A 22,394-nucleotide genomic window follows, 5' to 3' on the forward strand; every position below is an offset into this window, starting at 1 on the left:
TCCTGCTCTGAACACTTCCCATAACTTTACTCCGGACCTGCCTAAACTGTTCCCTGGTCTTTATATTGCTGTCCGTTCTCCAGTGTCTTCTTTCAGAGACCTCTGAGCCCAAAAAGTGCATTCAAACTGAGACTCTATGCACTATGTCATTGTAGGTCATTTAGGTCAACATTGGATCACTCAGAAGTCATCAGGAAACTTCTGGAGTTGGTTGAGCTGAGAAGAAAGGGGGCCAATATTTTTGCAACACCTACTTTTCCATTTTTTCGTTGTAAATATAATATCTATCTATCTATCTATCTACGTGACACAAGAAAGCGGCCATGTCACTCGGGTCAGGGTGACACAACACACTCTTTTGTTCAACAGCAGGGCCCGACAACTTTCGTTGGTTTACCCCTACCGCATCATACAGGTGCCCTGCCCATCCCTTGGATCGTGCCCAAACATCCCACTATCCTTTTACAAGATATGATATTAAATGTAGAAATAATTCGGCTCCACTTCACGATTGTTCTGGATTCTTAGAAAATACTGTCATTGTTTTCACGTCAATTTGAAGTCTGAAATGTGGGGGGGCTATACTTTCGTTAGTCACTGTTTATACGAGAACTTCTAAATATAAAAATGACAATATCAGGATTTGTTTGGAACAAAAATCTTTCTCTGAGCAGATACCAGAGATTACCACTAGGGATCGCTCACTGTCAGCATCAACTGGTCCCAGTTTGAGAGTCTGCATCTCACCAACACCAGAGGGGTTTCGAGAACTACGTTGATTGGCTAACTGGGAGGAAGTAGCTGCTTTCGTCGTAAACATCCAGAAGAAATGGCGAATCTTCGTGCTAGGAGTCTGTTCAATGACATTTGCTTTACGCATTTTGAAGGGGAGGCTTAAACAAATCTCCTTGGATACATTTTTCCTTAGAAAGTGAGAGTGTGGCGAGTCCAGCTAAAAGAATACGATTAAAAAGAACTGAAACAGGCAAAAAACAAAGTTCATTCATTTAAAGTTACAGTAACTGATAGGAAGGGATGATATACAAAAGTCCAGCCTATGAGAAAAAAAAAAATACTGTATGGCTTGACTTGCTGTTAGCTTGCTAATTCTGTTGTTTGGTGCTAAACGGAATCCTTCAACTGACTTCTGCCCTCTGCCAGGAGGCAAGAGAATTGCGTGCCTCACTCTGCATCTGCAGCACAGTAAAACGTGACACACTGTATTCATAATTCTATCTATCTATCTATCTATCTATCTATCTATCTAGCTATCTATCTATCTATCTATCTATCTAGCTATCTATCTATCTATCTATCTATCTATCTATCTATCTATCTATCTATCTATCTATCTATCTATCTATCTATCTATCTATCTATCTATCTATCTATCTATCTATCTATCTATCTATCTATCTATCTATCTATCTATCTATCTATCTATCTATCTATCTATCTATCTATCTATCTATCTATCTATCTATCTATCTATCTATCTACCTTGGTCATATCCCTCAAGAGGGGTGACCGACAGCAAGACAAACACATACAATAACATAGAAAATAAAAGGGAAAAAATAGCAAAAAACACACACAAAAATTTTTGGACCATCGCCAACTCAAATGCCCAAACACCCAAACAAGTTAGGCACCTCAGTACCTAAGTTGGTCAAGCTTTCATCCCTTCAGATGAAACGGGACACAAGTAAGCGGCCATGTCACTCGGGTCAGGGTGACACAACACAGGGCCCTACAGCTTTCACTGGTTTACCCCTGCCGCATCATACAGGTGCCCTGCCCATCCCTTAGAACGCGTCCAAATATCCCGCTATCCTTTCACAACACCTCTCCACTCATTCATATCACCAACAAGAGCTCTAACTTCCACTAAATTTAGACCTTGGTCTCCTTCCATTGACTCCTGCTCTGCAGATCCTCTTCAACATTCGCTTCTCATCCACCCTCTCCATGTGTCCAAACCAACCGAGTACTCTCTTATCCACACGCTTGCTCAGTTCCACTACTACTCCAGTCTTGTCCCTCACAATTTCACTTCTCAATCCATCCAATCTAGTCACTCCTAACATACTCCTCAAACACTTCATCTCAAAAACATTCAATTTCCTTCTCAAACGTGCGTTCAGGCTCTAAATCTCTGCACCATATAATATAATACAACGTGAAAATTCATCCCTGCCTCCCCCGACTGCACGTCACTGCTGAACGCCTTCAAACAAACCCCCCGATCCTCCGTACCCATGCTTGGAAGCGGTCCTGGTTTTCCGTTGGCAGTACGGACCATTACCGAACGGTCCTAACTGCAAACAGTCGGCCTTGCCAAGTAAATGTCACGATCCCCCCCTCCGCGTCCACTTCTGTCTGCCGCTGTTAGTCTGAGTGGAAGTGGGTGATGGGAAAGCGCCTGACACCTCTGTAACAAGGTAGGCAAGTGGCTGAATCAGCCCAGTCAATCCCTGCACCAAGCAGATGTTGTTTGGGGGCAGTTGGCACTCTGGAAAGGCGGGGACGCCTGTTTGTGTTTGGAGAGCGTCGGGGTGGCTGCGGCAGTCAGGTGTCTGGATGTTTTCCAGGTGTGTCACAAAGATTTTTTTCTTTGGTTGCAAGCTTGGCAGGCGTAAACTGTCTCATTAGAGAGCTGGATTATGATCAGGGTTGGGTAGGGTTACTTTAACTGGATTACTTTCAATGACTTTTGGATTACTCCAATACCAAATATGCTAATAAAAGACAAAAGAAACTAAATAGGAATAAAATGACTCGATTTTGTGCAGGCTTGGGGAGTAACGGAATACATGGAACAGCAAAAATGATGTTGGCAAGCTGTTTGGATTTATTTTCATTTTGTTTCTGTCGCATTTTATGTTCGTTTTGCCGGAGATCAAAGAGATCAAAGCCAGGAGAGAAAGCTTACCACGTGTTGTGAGTCATACTTTTATTCATATTTAGTTTCTTTTGTCTTTTATCAGCATATTTGGTATTGGAGTAATCCAAAAGTAATTGAAAGTAATCAAGTTAAAGTAACCCTACACAACCCTGGTTATGATGAATACAGTAAGACCTCGGTTATCGCGGTTAATGGGGACCAAAACCACCCGCTAAAAGTGAAAATCTGCAAAGTAGCGACGACCCTTCAAAAATAAAAAAATAAAATAAAAAAAAAATCTCATCTTATCTCATTATTTGCACCGCTTATCCTTATTAGGGTCGCGGGGGGGCTGGAGCCCATCCCAGCCATCTCCGGGCAGTGGGCAGGGGACACCCTGAACTGGTTGCCAGCCAATCGCAGCTGCAAATCACATTAGTTCTCGCGGCTAGCTGCGTTCTTCATCGACGCACGAGCCGAGTGATCCACCGCTAAGAGTCGTACAGCTGGGCGATTTTTCCGTCCGATCGGGACGATCGGAGACAAATTCACGACAGGGTCTATACTTGCGCCGCACCGCGGGTGCCGTTCGGTCGCTCCCACGAGCGAGCCCCTAACCCGCGGCGCGGGTACTTTCAGGCGCGATACGCACGACACCGACACAGTTATGGGGGTCCCGCGCACGTCCGCCGCCTGTCGTCGCGCCACGCTACTGGGGTCGTCGGACGAGCGGGCTCCCCCCCAGTTACGGGGGTAGGCCGATCACGCCCGCCGCCTTTTCTCGCGTCGTGCGGCCCGGGAGTGACCTCTGCCGACTACCCCCCAACCCATTTTTTATTTTTTCTATTTTATTTTTTTTAACCATTACAGACCGCAAAGCTCTGAAACCTTGAACCTTGTTTCAGATGTCTCCCGCCACCCAGCACATGCAGCCCACGCAGACGTTGCACTCTCCTCCCCAGAGTGGCGGCCGGCGCAGGAGAACGGTGGACGAGGACCCCGACGAGCGTCGGCGGAAGTTCCTGGAAAGGAATCGGGCGGCGGCAACCAGGTGCCGGCAGAAGAGGAAAGTTTGGGTCATGTCGCTGGAGAAGAAAGCGGAAGAACTCACACAGACCAACATGCAGCTTCAGGTATCAACGTGGACAGGAGCATTGAGTTTCTTTGGAATGTGAGGTGAAAGGGAGGTTTATGGAAGTGCTTCTATATCATTCGTGGAAGGACGGAAGGAAGGAACGAAGGACCGATGGTAGGTAGGTAGGTAGTAAGGAAGGAAGGACCGATGGTAGTTAGGAAGTAAGGAAGAATGGAAAGACCTATGGTGGTTTGGAAGGAAGGACGGACCGATGGTAAGAAGGAAGGGAGAAAGGAAGGAAGAACTGATGGTTGTTAGGTAGCAAGGAAAGACCAATGAAGGTAGATAGGTAGGAAGGACCGATGGTAGGTAGGTAAGTAGGAAGGAAGGAAGGAAGGAAGGAAGGAAGGAAGGAAGGAAGGAAGGACTGATGGTAGGGAGGAAGGAAGGAAGGACCAATGGTAGGTAGGAAGGAAGGAAGGAAAGAAGGACTGATGGTAGGGAGGAAGGGGGAAGGACCAATGGTAGGTAGGTAGGAAGGAAGGAGGGAAGGACCGATGGTAGGATGGAAGGGAGGAAGGAAGGAAAGACCGATGGTAGGTCGGTGGGAAGGAAGGACTGATGGTAGGGAGGAAGGGGGAAGGACCAATGGTAGGTAGGTAGGAAGGAAGGACTGATGGTAGGGAGGAAGGGGGAAGGACCAATGGTAGGTAGGTAGGAAGGAAGGAGGGAAGGACCGATGGTAGGATGGAAGGGAGGAAGGAAGGAAAGACCGATGGTAGGTCGGTAGGAAGGAAGGACCGATGGTAGGTTATTAGTAAGGAAGGACCGATGGTAGGCAGGTAGGTAAGTAGGAAGGAAGGATCAATGGTAGGTAGGAAGGAAGGAAGGATGGAAGGACCTATGGTGGGTTGGAAGGAAGGAAGGACGAATGGTAGGTAGGTAGGTAGGTAGGTGGGTAGGTAGGAAGGACCAATGGTAGGTAGGAAGGAAGGAAGGACGAATGTTAGGTAGGTAGGAAGGACCAATGGTAGGTAGGAAGGAAGGAAGGAAGGAAGGACGAATGGTAGGTAGGATGGAAGGAAGGATGGAAGGACCTATGGCGGGTTGGAAGGAAGGAAGGACGACTGGTAGATAGGAAGTAAGTAAGTAAGTAAGTAAGTAAGTAAGTAAGGAAGGAAGGAAGGAAGGAAGGAAGGAAGGAAGGAAGGAAGGAAGGAAGGAAGGAAGGAAGGAAGGAAGGAAGGAAGGAAGGAAGGAAGGAAGGAAGGAAGGAAGGAAGGAAGGAAGGAAGGAAGGAAGGAAGGAAGGAAGGAAGGAAGGAAGGAAGGAAGGAAGGAAGGAAGGATGAATGGTAGGTAGGTAGGAAGGAACGGGATGGAAGGACCTATGCTGGGTTGGAAGGAAAGAAGGACAAATGGTAAGTAGGAAGGACTGAAGGAAGGAAGGAAGGAAGACAGAAAGAGACATAAATATAATTTGTATTCAGTACTGCTTAAAGATCAAATATATCAACTAGCTAACGCTTTTCTAACCCATTTTCACTGAGTGTCAATTGACTTTCACGCGGATCCGATGGCGTCGATCAGCTATAAGGATTCTGCTGTTTCCTTCCAGAACGAAGTGACCATGCTAAAGAACGAGGTGACGCAGCTGAAGCAGCTTCTCCTCACACACAAGGACTGTCCCATCACCACCATGCAAAAAGAGTCCCAAGGTTACCTCAGTGAGTCACCTGCACAACAAAACCCTCACCGCGGTCTTCCACTCTTTTGCCGTCCTTTATCGAGTCCGAAAGAAAAGACGGAATCTCGCCTCGTGGGCTCCCTTCCTGGTCCCAGTGTGACGTCATTGCCCCCATTTTCGAAACATAATTAGAATAGTGAGCCTCCTTTAATCGACCTCTTATAAGTTGCTAACGCTAAAAAAGATACACCGGGCATTCGACTTGTTACAACTGCAGGAGAGGAGGAACTTATTCACGTCCGTCTCCTTGGCCGTGCTCCTTAACTCTGGGGGGCCCTTCCCCCACCAAACTGCATTTATTTAGGCCACAGGCGGCCCGCGGGCCGGATCATGCCCGCTAAGGGATTGAATCCGGACCGCGAGACAACGCTGTAGGAAGCGCAAGAGAAAAACGAGCTGCAGTTAGAAATATGTCCACTTGATTTTGCCAAAGCCGGGCGCCTCTCACAAATAATGTACTTATATTTCTTTATTTCTCTCTCTCTCTGACTCTCTCTCTCTTCCTCCATTTTTCTCTCACTTTCTATCACTCTCTCTTTCACTCGCTCTGTCTCTCTTTTCATTTCTTTGTTCCTCTTTGTCTCATTCTCTATCTGTGTCTTTTTACCTTCTTTTGCTCTCTCTTCCTTTTTTTCCTTTTCTTTGTATTTTCTCTCTCTCTCTTGAGTCCCCCTCCTTAGAAGTTTCATATGTTCTGGGAGTCGCTAGCAGTATGATAACAGGTCTGAAATGTAATTTATTTTTTTCTAATTGCCTTTTGTGGGGTAGAGTTCTGTTTTCTTGTTTTGATATTGATTTCCTACGAGGAAAAATTGAATGGGTAAAAAGTTAAAACCTTCTTTTTTGGCTAACTCCTTTTAGCCATGTGTGTCAGGACCAGAAAGGAGACAGGACCCACTCGCGTATCGTTTCTCACAGTTTTATTGGGAAGAAGGGAAAAGAATGCACACACGATCCAGAGATCGCTAGTCACGGGGAGTAGGTTGCTCGGACGCGGAATTGGGACTGTCGGTAACGGAAAAAACAGGTCAGGGGCTGGGATAGAAGAGCAGAGCAAAATTGTGGTCGATATCGGAAAATGGGTCGTTATTCTGGACGGGAGAACAGACGTAGTCGAGATCAAAACAGGTCGTAACTTGGGACGGGAGAGCAGACGTGGTCGAGATCAAACAGATCGTCGCGGGAGGAAAACAGGAGCAAAAACACAGGACAGGCGAAAAAGGGTTTGCTGTGTAAAAACGGAGATTCGCAGACGGATCGACAAAAGGGGACTGACAGGACAGAGTTTAAATACTGACAGGGAGCCAATCTGTCAACAAGGTGCAGCTGGCGCCACATGGACGGGGCCAATTGGGCGCCATGGCAACCATGACAATATGTTTATGTTTTATATCATTGTACTGTACAACTGTTATGTGCAAAAATATCCATGCCCCGCAATGTGTCGGCAGGTCCCGAGAGCAGCCCTGCAGAAAGTCCGTCCCCGGCTTGTACGCAGCAGCAGGTCATTCAGCACAACACCATCACCACCTCCACCACAACGCTAGGGGGCAGCAGCGTGCACGGGCAGGCCAACAACCGAACAGACATCAACCCCATCCATTAGGGCAAGAAATAGACTGGACAGCCCTTTTGAGGTGGTCGACCCCCCTGCCCCGCATCCTGCCCGCATTCCTCACTTCATCACGACACACCTCAGCTTTTTGAGGACCTCCAGCTGCACACATGAACCCCCCACCATCGGCCCCCTATCCCATCACGAAAAACCTCAAAAAAAGCCTCCGAGGCTCTTCTTTTTACAGTAGCCATTGTACGTATTTTTATAGACCTATTAATGTGTACATTTGCTGCCTTGTAGCCTATTTTCTCTTTTTCCATTTTTCTTTTTCTGAGTTTCGTTGTCAGGATTGATCTGGAATTCTTTTTGTGTCCAGTGTAGCGGTACAAAATGGACCAAAGGGTTTGTGGAACTTGAGGGACGAGACTGGAGGCCTTCATCTCTTAAATTTTCATTATTTGATAGACTGGACATTGTCATTGATTGACTTAAAAAACATTGAAGTCTGTAGTCGTCAATGGCAATGATTGATTTAAAAGCCATTGAAGTCCATAGTTGATGGTGGCATTGAATGACCTAAAAGCAAATGAGGTCTATACCCGTCAATGGCATTGAATGAGTTGAAAGCCATTGACATCTATAGTCGTCAATGGTATTTAATGACTCAAAAGCAATTGAAGTGTATATTCGTCCATGGCGTTGAATAACTTAAGAGCCATTGGCATTTATACTCCTCATTTTTTTTCCAATGACTTTAAAGGCAATGACATCTGTATAGTCATCAATGTCACTTAAAAGCCATTGAAGTCCATAGTTGACGGTGGCGTTGAATGACTTAAGAGCCATTGGCATGTATACTTCTTATTTTCATTTAATGACCTAAAAGCAAATGAGGTCTATACTTGTCAATGGGAATGAATGAAATGAAAGCCATTGACATCTATAGTCGTCAATGGCATTTAATGACTCGAAAGCAATTGACGTGTGTATACTGTATATGTCCATGGTATTTAATGACTTAAAAGCCATTGAAGCGTTGAATAACTTAAGAGCCATTGGCATGTATTCTCCTCCTTTTCATTGAATTACTTTAAAGCCATTGACATCTATAGTCATCATTGTCTTGAATCACTTAAAAGCGATTGAAGTCTATATTCCTCAGTGGCGTTGAATAACTTAAGAGCCATTGGCATGTATATTCCTCATTTTCATTGAATGACGTTAAAGCCATTGACATCCATAGTCGTCAATTTCATTGAATGACTTAAAAGCCATTGGAGTCTATAGTTGTCAGTGGCGTTGAATAACTAGAGAGCCATTTGCATTTATACTCCTCATTTTCATTGAATGACATTAGAGTCATTGACATCTAAAGTCATCAATTTCATTAAAACACTTAGAAGCCATTGAAGTCTATAGTCGTCAGTGGCGTTGAATGCCCTTAAAGCCATTGATGTGGGTACTTGTCATTGGCATTAGATGACTTAAAAGCCATTGACCTCTCTACTCGTCGATGGCATTGAATGACTTAAAAGCCATTGTCTTCTATAGTCGTTGAAAGCAATTGACGTGTTTATATATGTCATTGGCATCGAATGACTTAAAAGCCGTTGAAGTCTATAGTCGTCAATGACAATGATTAACTTAAAGCCATTTATCTCTACAGTTGTCAACAGCATTGAAGGACTTAAAAGCAATTGAGGTCTAAACTCGTCAATGGGGTTGAATTACTTGAAAGCCATTAACGGCTATAGTCATCAATGGCTTTGAATTACTCAAAAGCGATTGGCATACGTTCATATGCCAATGGCATTGAATGACTTAAAAGCCATTGAAATCTATAAACGTCAGTGGCATTGAATGCCTTAAAAGCCATTTGTCTCGACAGTTGTCAACGGCATTGAATGACTTAAAATTATCATCTAAGTTTTGGGAGGGATTGGTAGTGAATGAATTCAAAATAGATCTGTAATAGTCATTTGAATGAAATTGGTTATGCAATTCCATGCTTGAAGGGACAGTGTGCAATATTTGACCTCTAGATGTCCTTGTATTGTTATTATAAATGAAAACGAGTGCTACAAAGAACAAGAAAGAATACTAACTACAGAAACTGGAAGCAAACAAACCACACGGTTTGACCAGATTTTTAAAGTTTTTTGGGTACCTTTCGTAGCAAAATGGCGGACAATTGTGTCAGTTTCCTTCAACTAAAATAAATGCAAATTTTTTAACATAAGAGTATTTTTAAAAAAATGCATAATTACATGATATTACCTGTATTTTGGCTTAACAATATTGTTTTTTTTAATGAATGAAAAAGATTAATTCCAAACTTGTCAGGAAACGGACCAGGAAGCAGGAAGTGTGAACTCAAATGCGTAGACGATCCGTCACTTTAATTTAGGAAAGAAAAGTTGTCCAACACAAATGGACCAAAGACGAAACAAAACAGGCTTAAAGGCAATCAAAATTACAAACTAGGCATTTCCTCAGAACAAACAGGCATGAACAGGTCTCCTTCATAGTGAAGCAATGGTCTGGCAACGGGCAGTCCCAAATGGAGCGCTTAAGTATCCCACACGCAATCAAGTCAATGTGTCTCAGCCGGTGTCAAGGGGCGGGACCAGCTAGGTGCCATGATGACCGTGCAGGACATGACAAAACTACAAATAGGTACGAAATATTACACACTGTCCCTTTATGATTGAAAGCCAAACATATCCACCAACTTATGAACACTGTGATAACGGCCAGGCAGCTTAAGAGACCCCCAAAAATCTTCCCAGGACCACCCTAAGCTTTACCTTAAAATTGGGAACAACCGTTTTTACGAAAGTCCTTTAAAAAATACGATGCATCGATTAAAGGACTGTGTGCGATGACATCATTATCAGCACTTTCTAAAACACTTTTGTAATTTCTCCTTGAGATTTTCTTGATTTTGTTGTCGGCCGGATCAAATCCGGGAGTGGATAAAGAAAAAATACGTCTTTTTAAAAGGGACCATGTCTGTAATTCATAAATGGTACTATATGATTTTATTAAGGAAGGAACAGTGGTTTTTGTCACGGATGTCACAATGTGCCTCGGTTATTTGTTATTTTTTGACTTATTTTCATTGCAGACTTATTCTATTTTTCAAAGTTTTGTCTCCGATTCCTTTTTTTCTTTTCACGGCGAATATTTCTCAGGCCTTTTTTCTGTTTGTATGCGCTCCCAAAGCACTGTGTTGTACAGTTTCAGTCTTTCGTCTATGCACTTTGTCCTCTGCCATGCCGGAGTGTCCGATAGCCATAAATTGAATAAATGCATAAAATAGAAGAAAATATCCAAGTAACCTCCCTTTTGAAATACTCCAAATATTTCTGATGTCGCCTTATGTCTTAAAAAGGGCTTTTTTTCACCGTTTATGATGCATTTCCTGAGGAATGTGCCAGAGGTTTTCAATCTGGGCCAGAATCTGGGGAAATGGCATATTGGGGGTATTAGGGGTTCAGTGTCTTACCCAAGGACACTTGGACATGTTACACGGAGGAGCCGGGATTCGAACTGCGATCTCTTGATCCTAAGACGAGCGCTCTACCTCCTGAGCCACTGCAGCCTCAAAGTTTGTTGAAGCCTTATTACTTAAGTAACAGTTCACGGATCCCTTAACCGCCTGGGTCATACCACTTGGGCACCACTTTCTGTGGTGTGTCTTGGGACATCTCCATGCGGGGTTTTTTGGTTGGGGTTTGACTCCACCCCCAGCCAACCCGCCACTTAAAACAGATAAAACTGGTTTCGATGGTTATTAGTAGCATAAGATCCTAATTTGTTTGAACACAGCACCTTCATCATCTGGTCACCGTGTTTGTCAGGGTAACGAGTCTTATTCAATACAATGAAAATAACAACTAAAAATGACTATTATTTTTCTTAAGGTAATTCCTAAATGAATATTACTTGGGAAGATCATTTTCAAGTTTTAAAAAAACATTTTCATTAAGAAAAATATTACTTGGGGATAAAAATCTTAAAAACAGTTAAAACAGATACAATAGCAGATTTAAATCAACAACAACGTGTGTCTCGAGTTATTAGTATCATTATCAGCATTATTATTATGGTATAAATCAGTGACGCCCGGGGGGGGGCTTCCTTGGCACGCCAATGGGAGGAGTCGGCACTCCATTATACACTATTCACCATCTTCTCACCGCAACCTTAAGAAGCAGGGGCTACTTGTTTTTATTACTGATTATCAAGAAGGGCTACCAGTTTTGCATTTGCTAAAATAACAAGTTATCATATTATTACTATGTTGTTACTATTGTTGGGAATTAATATCAAAATGTACCGTTTACCAAATTGTTCGAATTAGTTATCTGACTCCATTAACCAAACACAACCTACATTCACCCAACAATTTATGCGCGCTCGTTTCTTGAGGGAAAAGATGAACAAGAAAGCCGACATTTTCACACGGGGCGGATTTAATTTCATTAACAATTTAACTAAGTGTATTCCATCGAAAATGGCCGAATTAGTGTCGTTGGAGTCTCTGGGAAGCCCTCTTCTGAAGTCCTTTAGCTCTCTCCTACTCACCATCTTCTCCCCGCATAATGGAGTGTCGCCTCCTCCCATGGGCGTGCCAAGGAAGCCCCCCCCCAGGCGTCGCGATGTCTGGAATACTCAAAACAACACAGAGCGTTTCTACATCATCAGGGCCTTGTTCTCAAAACAATGCCTGCCGTCCTCCGTCTGGATGTGCTGATTATCTTGTCAGCAGTACGTCCCGTTCTGTAAACAACATCTTCCACCACTCATGCCTGCCCTGAACTTTCACTGCTCATCGAATAAAGGCACAGTCAATAAATAACTACAGCATTAATCTCAATAATTGTAACTTGTATTCAATCATATAAAATCCTTTATAGTCAAATGTATAAAATCCTTCAACAGTTAAAACAGATACAGTAGCAGATCTAAATCAACAATGTGAGTCTCGAGTTATTATTATCATTATCAGCATTATTATTATGGTATACATCAGGGGTCACCAACCTTAAGAAACATGGGCTGTTTTCTATTTTATTACTGATTATCAAGAAAGGCTCCCAGTTCTGTATTTTCTAAAATAACAAGTTATCATATTATTACTATGTTGTTACTATGGTATTATGTTACCAGTACGTAAATATTAGAAGGTTGGCCTGGAGAGAGATGGTCGCCACCAGGCTGTACTTGCCCAAGACACACCACAGGGAACGGTGCCCCTACGACCCAGGCGGTTACGGGGTCCACCCACCCACCAAAATTGGCTCAGCCAACCACTATACCATCATGCCACTGGTGAACTATTTTCAGAACCAGTTTGTGGGCTAGTTAGAAGACCCGCGGACACCACGTTGGAGAACCCTGGTATATATTATTTACCCATTAAGTCCCCTTGTTTGTTTTCAAACAATTTAAGATCTTAGAACGTGTTTGCCGCCCTTGTTGAACTTTAACCTCAATAAAATATTAAGACCCTGTTGTTAAAATTAATATGAGGCTAAAAAAATGTGATTTTAACATATTTCTTTTTCTAAAGATTAAAGTGTTATGAAATGTGGATTGAGCAGCAAAACCTTCAGCGGGATCTCAGGTGGGCCGCCATTTTTGTTCTTACGGGCAACGGAAAATTACTTCACCGCCGCTAAGGTGACAACCAATCAGGGCTCAGTTTTTGAATATCGTCCGTCCAAACTCAACAATGGAAGTCATTTTCAGTCGAGAGCAAGTGGCAAAATGATGTTGCCCCAGATAGAATAACCTCTGTGGGTTTTGAACACGTTTTCTTTAAATTTGTCAGACTTTATAGACAATACAATAGTACAAATGTCCCTAGAGTTAAAAAGGTTTGAGAATCGCGGGGTTCGAGGTATCCAAATCAAGAAACTGTGCAAAATTTCAATTGGAATCGTGATGAAGACGTCACGAAGGGTGGGGAACCGTTTTCGTCCTCAGGGTAATACACAGACGCTGCCCTACCTACGAACGAGATCGTTAGTAAGTTGAATTTCTTCGTAGGTTGCTATATTTTGTATGTTTAAGGCTTGTATAAGTAACCTGCATTGTTTTGAAACTGAAAAATAAACATTTCATCAAATAATATGCTCTAGAAACATAAATAAAGTAAAGTTGAACTTACTTTTGGAAGATGAGCTTCAAGAGTTAGGTGAATTCCTCTTCCTTGGTGGAAAGTGGCTGAAAAAAAGCGATCCGACCATTTTCTCAACCGCATCAAGCTCTTTTATTCCACTTTTGTTTCAAAAGAAAAGACTCGCCTCTTCTTTAGACTTTACACCAACCATATTGAATGGATACATGATTTATTAAACAATAAAAACGTCAAAGTTCTTAGCATGCAGGAGATAGTATAAAAATAGTATAGACAGTACTGTATAAGTAACCTGTATTTTTTTGGGACTAAAATATAAAGATTTCATAAAATAATATGCTCTATAAAGATAAATAAAGTTGAGTTTAACTTACTTTTGGAAGATGCGCTACAAGAGGTCTCCCTCCGTGGTACAAAGTGGCCGGAAAAAAGCGTTCCGACCATTTTCTCAACCGCATCAATCTTTCTTATTCCACTTTCGTTTCAAAAGAAACGGCTCGCCTCTTCTTTACACTTTCCATTAGCCATATTGAATGGATGCACGAGATATTAAACAATAAAAATGTCAAAGTTCTTAGCGCGCTGGAGATTGTACAGACAGTACTGTATAAGTAACCTGTATTATTTTGTACTAAAATATAAACATTTCATAAAATAATATGCTCTATAAAGATAAATAAAGTGTAGTTTAACTTACTTTTGGAAGATGCGCTTCAAGAATTAGGTGACTCACTCCTCGGTAGTAAAAAAATGGCTGAAAGAGAGCGTTCCGACCATTTTCCAACCAAATCAAGCTTTCTTATTCCACTTTTGTTTCAAAAGAAACGGCTCGTCTCTTCTTGAGACTTCACACCAACCATATTGAAAGGATGCATGAGATATTGAACAATACAAATGTCAAAGTTAATAGTGCGCTGGAGATACAGTATAGAATGTTTACACACGAACTAGGAAGAGGAAGCGGATTTCTTCTTCGGGGTGGATGCTGGGTAGTGTCGGTAGCCGCGGAAGAAGCAGTACAGTACTGTCCTGTACTCGGAAAAAGGTGCACAGTACAAAATCTAACTTAAAGCAACGTGCGGATATTTTTTGACATCCCGACGTTAGTCGAATGGTCGTAAGTAGGGGAGCGTCTGTACCATGAAAACAATCCTATGTGTACATGATCAAATAATGAACATTTTTTTAAGGAAATCTTCGAAACTCCATGGCAGCGGTTATCGAACGCTCATATAGGCAATCTGTGCCCCATTAGCAGGGTTGGGTAGGGTTACTTTAATTGGATTACTTTCAATTACTTTCGGATTACTCCGATACCAAATATGCTAATAAAAGACAAAAGAAACTAAATAGGAATAAAATGATGACTCACAACACGTGGTAAGCTTTCTCTCCTGGCTTTGATCTCTTTGATCTCCGGCAAAACGAACATCAAATGCGACAGAAACAAAATGAAAATAAATCCAAACAGCTTGCCAACATCATTTTTGCCGTTCAATGTATTCCGTTACTCCCCAAGCCTGCACAAAATTTCGTCATTTTATTCATATTTAGTTTCTTTTGTATTTTATTAGCATATTTGGTATTGGAGTTATCCAAAAGTAATTGAAAGTACCGTATTTTCCGCACTATAAGGCGCACCTAAAAGTCTTGATTTTTTTCAAAAGCTGACCATGCGCCTTATAATACAGTGCGCCTTATATATGGCTCAATATTAAGTCGCAAGGTCTCGCAACTTACGCAACAGCCGCTGACTCGATTTTCCCCCGAACGTGGAGTAGTCCGCGGTGTATGCTGGGATTTATACACCGGCGTTTCATTGGCTACCCAATGTGTCAATCATCATTTGAATCGATCGCTATTGGCTGAAGTTATTCGGAGCCTCAGATAGGCTAGAGGGCCAAAACAAACCCTGCAATTGGCCGAAAAAGATGTGTCTATCATCAGTTAAATCGATCGCTATTGGCTGAAGTTATTCGGAGCCTCGGATAGGCTAGAGGGCCAAAACAAACCCTGCAATTGGCCGAAAAAGATGACTCTGAATAGCAAGCTTGCTAAAGTACGCCATAAAGAAACATGTTTCATTAGTCTGTATTTGTAAACATTTTACTCTCCTGGATTTACTTCACTCACGGTTGTAAGAAGACCATGGTTGCGTATCATTATTGAACGTGAGAAGTTAGGTGAGCTATGCGGCTTTATATTTTCCCGGTATCTTGTTTTAGAACGATCTTGATGTTGCTGTGATGAGTTGAGTGAATTAAACTAAATTCCAAGTGTTTATTGTCATATGCACAGTAAAGTTGCGAACGAAAAAAAAAATAGAAACTAAGGAATGGTTGGCATTTCTTGAATCCCAAGACTTTAACCTTCCGAATGATATTTGAAACAATGCATTTAAGTGACATCGTACGGACACCGCATCCGCACGTGTCTACGACACGTATTTGCTTCTTTGCAAGCTTTGGGAATGTTAAGGGGGTAATCAGTTGGACTGAATCATCTGACTGTTTTGTCGACGTTCCCATTGTAGCGCCTTATAATCCGGTGCGCCTTATGTATGGAAAATATAGGACCAAAAACTATTTTTGGGGGGTGCGCCCTATAACCCGGTGCGCCCTACAGTGCGGAAAATACGGTAATCCAGTTAATGTAACCCTACCCATTGGTATAGTTATTTTTTGCTCTCTCAAATAAAAGTTCTGGGACGGGGGTTGAGGTTGACTGATCCTTTAAATGCAAAAACAAGAAAATCAGTGTGAATGCTCGTGTTAAGAATTTCCATGTATTACATTGTCTTACGTGTAAAATGATAAATATTGTATATAATTTGTATCACGCACATGTAATGAATGCCTTTCATTTGGAGGAATACATGTGCGTGCTAGGTTTTGAATACAGCACTTGTTGCCTTTTGTCATTCCAGCGCTTAAATGTGTGTTTTTTATGTATAAAGACCGGCCTTGACCCCTCCGTGGCTCGCTTGACTTTGTACATTTTCTTTGTCCCCACGTTGGCTTGTTTGGGTCGTTTTGTGCAGATGTTCCGTATTATCGCTGCAGTTACACTCTGAAAATAAAGTGCTCGCTCTGCGACTTGCAGCTTAAGAGGCTCGGAGATTTGATTTTCGGGAAGGAAACATGTGAAGAAAATGGTCTTTGGGACGCCATTTCTCTGGTAAATGAATGAGAAATTGTGGAGTTTTTAGGTTTTTTTTTTCTTTTATATATGTATCCGCGGTGTACCTGTCCCACCAAATATCCACATTCACGCTGGACTGAATGATGAGGTTTTTATTACGGTTTCTGCAAATGAAATGAGTCACAACATTAGCTTCTCTGCTGGCTTTGATCTCTTTGATCTCGTTGGCACGTCGCTCTGTAGACTGCCCAAAGCATATCAAAGAGCTTTCTTTTCAATTTACATAAAATACATTTTAGAATATCACAATACATTTTTACATCCATTTTAACAAGAGATCGTATAGTGTTTTTTTTAACATTTACAATGAATTCATATTTTTCTTTAGTCTGAATTTTAACCAACATCATCCTTTTTATATATATATGAGAAAATAGAAATAAGAACAATAATGAGTATAAAAACTGATACAATTTACCTGCAGATGAAATGAGTCACAACATTAGCTTTTCTGCTGGCTTTGATCTCTTTGATCTTTATAAGGGGAATTAACATTTTAGTACAACAGAAGCAAAACGAAAATAAATCCAAACAGCTTGACAACATCAATCACATTACTGTGCATGTTGAGAGATTTGTCAGCTGTGGTTATAATGTTTAAAATTAACTTCTTTTGTGGAGCACCAAAAGATGTGTCTTACCGTTGGCAGCTGGCTCTGTAGACTGCCAACAAAACCCCGCCTTCCGATCACATGTCAAAGGCCAAAACAAACCCTACCCCATACCAGCAGGTGGCACTATTGGACTCATCATTGCAGGACACTTACCAAAAACTATACACATATTTCAGCAGGAATTTCAATAAAACAAAAGTTATTATTACACCCGTTACATATATTCTCTATTACATTTAAAGGATTTTATTAAATAAAAGTTACATTTATCGAGTGCAATGAAGATTTTCACTGAGTGAGCTTCAGGTCACGCCGTTCCAAATGCGGAATGTTTTGGCTGGGGAATTTTTATAACAGGACTCTGACGAAGAAGGCCAGACGCACAAGGACAGACATCGCGACGCTCTTCTCCGGGATGATGGAGCCCACGTGGGGGTCTTTCTGGGCCCGCCCATGGGAGGAGCCGGCACACCAGCTTGTGGAAAAAACGTGGGCCGGGAGAAGAACAGAAGATCGAGGGAGAACGAGAGAGAGGGCTTGACGGAGACTCAAGCGACACTAACTCGGCTAAATCGATGGAGTTCACTTAGTTAAATACTTCAAGGAATTAAATCTGCCCCCATGTGGAAATGCCGGTCTTTTGTCCATATTTTCCCAAAAAGAAACGAGCACGCATTGTTAAGACAGAATGTATATTGTGTTTGGTTAATGGAGTCAGATAACTAATCCGAACAATTTGGTAAACAGTACATTTTAATATTTAATTCCCAACAATTGTAATTGAATCTCTTTATTTGTAATGATGTGACATTAGGAAAAAACAGAAAAGGGCATTATCAATTCAGGCTAACATGTAAATGGTAAATGGTCTGCATTTATATAGCGCTTTTCAGGTCAATGAAGACCTCCCAAAGCGCTTCACAATGTGCTTCACACGCTCAGCTCTTTCAGTGTCTTCCCCAAAGAGACTTTGACATATAACACAGGAATTGAACCTGGGACCTCTTGATCCCAAGACGAGCACTCTACCTCCTGAGCTAATGCCACCCTGTTAGTTTGTACTGTATTCATACAGTGTGGGTCACAATGCTTGCGGTGGTACGAAAGGGAGAAGAATAAACATAATAACAAGGGAAAAGAAGCTTGCAATCAGACAGAAATACAAAGAGAGCACACGAGTTGCTACACTCGCTAATTTGCATGGCTGTAACCAATCAACGATCAGGACAAATATATAAAATAAGGAGGCGATTAAAGCAAAGATTTCTCATGAAATAGAATACTCACAAGTTTCAAAATCCAGTTTAACTTTAACTACACTGTCGCCTCGCTCCCTTCGCATCCACCTGCTAACTCCATTGTACCACCTCAAGTTATGTCAGAACAAAGATTAATACATTTTTAGATCTTTACATATATATTACTAATGTTATGTATTCCTATGCACAATGGGATCCCCATATTTTTACGTTTTTATCTTGGGTTCCAGGGGTTCAGAACACATTAGCTACACATTACACGTTTAACTTTTCTAAAGCATTTCCTGCTATTTCAAGCAAAATACTATTTTAATCGATTTTAATAACTTAATATTCATGGCAGAAGGTAAATCAAGAAATAGTTTACGTGTGGGGGTAAAAAAATAAATCTTTGCACACACTGCCTCTATTCGGCCATTGCGAGTACTACATTTTGAATTATATTTTGCAAAGGACTATCTAAGCCAGGGGTGTCAAACTCATTTTAACTCGGGGGCCACAAGATAGAACAAACATTCTGTCGGGGGCCGGACTAGTAGATTAAAGAGAAAGAAAATGAGAGATGGAAATAAGTGAAAGAGGGAGGGAAAAGGAGAGAGGGCGGGACAAAGAAAGAAAGAGAGAGAGAGGGAGAGAGCGTAAGAAACACAAGATAAAAAGTCGTGAGAGAGGGGGAAAAGAAAGGGAGAGGAAGAAAGAAATCCAAAGGGAAAAAGAAAGACAGAAGGAGAGAAAAGAGAAAAGAAAGCGCGGAGGGTATGAAAAGAGAAAGAGCAAAGAGACAAAAGGAAAAAAGGAAGTTAGAGCAAAAGAGGTTAAAAGACACAGAGAGAGAAAGAGACAAAGAGCAACAAAGGAAGAGAAGAGAGAAACACAGGGAGCGAAAGAGACGGAGACAGAGTGGGAGAAAAGGGGTGGAAAAGAGAGAGAGAGAAGGAGAAATAAATACAAGTACAGTGTCTTTGTGAAAATAGAAAGAGAGAAGATAAAAGAGAAGGAGGGAATGAGAGAAATAGTGAAGGAGAAAGCAAGAGAGGAGGAGAAAAGAGAGAGAAAATAAAAAAGGACGAAAGAGCAAAAGAAGGTAAAAGGAAAAAGAGATATAGAGACAAAAAGGGACAAAAAAGAGAAAGTCAAAGAGAGAGTAATAGAAAGTGAGAAAAAAAGGGAGGAAGAGAGAGTGTGAGAGAGAGAAAGAAATACAAGTACAGAATTTGTGAGAGGCACCTGGCTTTGGCAACATTAAGTTGACATATTTCAACCTGCAACTTGTTTTTCTCTTGCGCTTCTCTGAGTGTTGTCTCGCGGGCCGGATTCAATCCCTTAGCGGGCCTGATCTGGCCCGCGGGCCGCCTTTGGTCTAATCATCCTGCATGTGATACTATCACAAAATGAAGAAAAAAAAACTCCAAAGAAAAATGGATGAAGCCAAAGACTTATGAAACCCGTCCCCAAAATAACTTCTTGTAGTAATAATTTCAACAAATACTAAATCATTACAGCAAAGATGTGTTTGTCCATTTAGAAATGATCAAATTGCTCGAATCACATAAAGTATTTTACAGTTTATAAGTTGCTCATTATTCAAATCAATATTGCCAATATTATTTTTTAGTGAATTCAGTTTCTATTTTACCACTCGAACGTGTTAAATAATACACAATTCCCCTACATAGTTAAATAATGAAAGTCCTATAAACACTAAAATCTCGTTGCTACGTCTGAATCAATCCAACCCTAAAGTTCCTATATTTTTAGACTTATATTCTATAATGCAGTCAAAAAAACAAAGCGTCATAGATCCATTGAGTTTTTTATTGTTTTATCATGAAACTAAAACAATATTTAGTGGATTTGTCATGAATCCCGAATGGATTTTTTAAAAATTGCATTACAGAAAATAAGGAACTCTATCAAGATATTCTAATTGACGGTCCCCGTGTAAATGGACACATTTTTTGTGCCTGATCTATTCATCCCCAAAATAACCCAACAATAGTTCGTGACATCAATAGTAATACACACAGGAAAACAAACCAGCGATTCCCTTTTGTCATTTTACTAAATTCCACAGCTCATTTGAATGCATTTTTTTCTACTACTGAAAAATTGTGTGTGCACATCAAGTCATGTTTATTTGCATAGCCTTAATCACAAGGAGTCTCAAAGGGCTGCACAGACTATTGTGAACCACTATTATTACTAGACTAGACTATTATATCCCCTGATCGAAAACCTACATGAGGGCAAGGAAAAACTCAAAACCTCAACATGAGGAAAATGAAGAAACCTTGAGAAGGGACCGCACCATGAGGTAATCCCCCTTCCAGGATGACCAGGCTGCAATGGATGTTGCAATAACAATTAACACACGTATAAGCAGTGTCTGAAACTCATGAGAAAAAGTTAGCGGACACCAGGGCAGACAACTCTTAAAAGTTTCCTGCCCAGCCAGAAAGTTGCCTGCCCCATTTTTCACTACTTGAAACACAATAAGATGACTCTTTGCAAAAAAAAAAAAAAAAAAACATTGTTGCAAAGTATTAAAGATTGATAATCAGAACATATAACAGAACACTTTAAAATTAAGTTTATCATAAATCTAATTATAACATTCATTGCATGTATATGACATCGCTGTTTTCCATCTGCCATCAGTATGTACCTGTATCGACTCACCTTCATTCACGCAATGTTTGCGTTGCGTCGTCTGCTACAAGCCACGTGAACTTCTCTTTCCACGATGCTTTTAATGTACGTTTACGTTTTGTAGCGTCAGAAATTTTGTTAGCTTCTTTTGAATCTTTCTTCTGGGGCTGAGGATTTGGCTTGATTGCTAACAACTTCTCCTTTTCACTTGTGTTCTAAGTGCGTCTACTTTGGAAAATCATATGCAAATGCACGCCTTATAACGCTCCGGAGAGTCTGGAAACACGAAGTTATTCGATGCAGGCTTCTGATTGGCTGCCAAGTCTGCAAATTGCCAAATGAACCGAAATTCCGAAATTTCCAAACCCAACGAAGATTTCGAAAATGAAATAAAGCAAACGTTTGATTTGAATATTTAAGAAATTTTCTTACTTGAGAAAGTTGTCGGCCAACCGTGCGGAGACGTTTTGTAAGTTGTACGCCCGACGTAAAAAATTTACGCCCCGAGCGTCCGGGCAGACGTTATTTCAGACACTGATACAAGACAATATTTCAGTATGTTTAATCACAGATAATGCAGAACACTCCGGGAATTTTACAGCAATTCAAGTTGAAAAAAGATTCTTTACATTCTAATTGTGGAGTGGATATGTAGGTTTGGAGCAGGGAGGGTTTAATACTGTAATGCTGTGCAATCTTGAAGGGACAGTGTGTTTTATTTGACTAGTGGATGTCGCTGCTTTGTGTAGTGCAACTGCTAAAAATCACAAGGAAAAATACTAACTCTAGAAGCTAAAAATTTCCAAAAAGCATACGTTTTCTTCTAAAATTTTCACCACATTTTGGCGACAGTAGCAAAATGGCTGACAACTATGTCAGCTACCTCTACGTGAGGCTCATGTAATCTAAAATAAATGCAAATTTCTCAACTTAGTATTTAAAATGCATGTTTACATAATTGTTTGTGTCTTTGCTGATTATTCAATTCAATGTTTCTAATGAATTACGTTTTTCTACCACTAGAGGAAGCTAAAGAATAAACAATGTCTCTTCAAGTGTGTCTACGGCAGTTTTAAACCAATGTGCTGCAGCCAGGGTTAGGTAGGGTTACTTTAACTTGATTACTGTCAATTACTTTTGGATTACTCGAATACCAAATATGCTAATAAAAGACAAAAGAAACTAAATATGAATACAATTACTCAATTTTGTGCAGGCTTGGGGAGTAACGGAATACATGGAACAGCAAAAAGCTGTTTG

General features: G+C 41.2%; 1 protein-coding gene and 1 pseudogene across 1 annotated transcript in view; one reads left to right on the forward strand and one right to left on the reverse strand.

Moving 5' to 3' along the window:
• creb5b (cAMP responsive element binding protein 5b) overlaps nt 1-7,413 on the forward strand; it is a 150,243-nt gene extending 142,830 nt beyond the window's left edge. Inside the window, exons 9-11 of the mRNA XM_088328102.1 lie at nt 3,790-4,017; nt 5,577-5,685; nt 7,157-7,413. Coding sequence (XP_088184228.1) covers nt 3,790-4,017; nt 5,577-5,685; nt 7,157-7,311 — 492 coding nt within the window. The 3' untranslated portion in view covers nt 7,312-7,413. The remainder of the gene's footprint in view (nt 1-3,789; nt 4,018-5,576; nt 5,686-7,156) is intronic.
• On the reverse strand, nt 3,110-3,384 carry LOC148372733 (5.8S ribosomal RNA; annotated as a pseudogene).
• Nucleotides 7,414-22,394: the final 14,981 nt, after the last annotated feature.

The sequence above is a fragment of the Urocampus carinirostris genome, chromosome 2 (genome assembly GCF_059441175.1).
Source record: "Urocampus carinirostris isolate Australia breed hairy pipefish chromosome 2, RoL_Ucar_1.0, whole genome shotgun sequence".
Lineage (NCBI taxonomy): Eukaryota > Metazoa > Chordata > Actinopteri > Syngnathiformes > Syngnathidae > Urocampus > Urocampus carinirostris.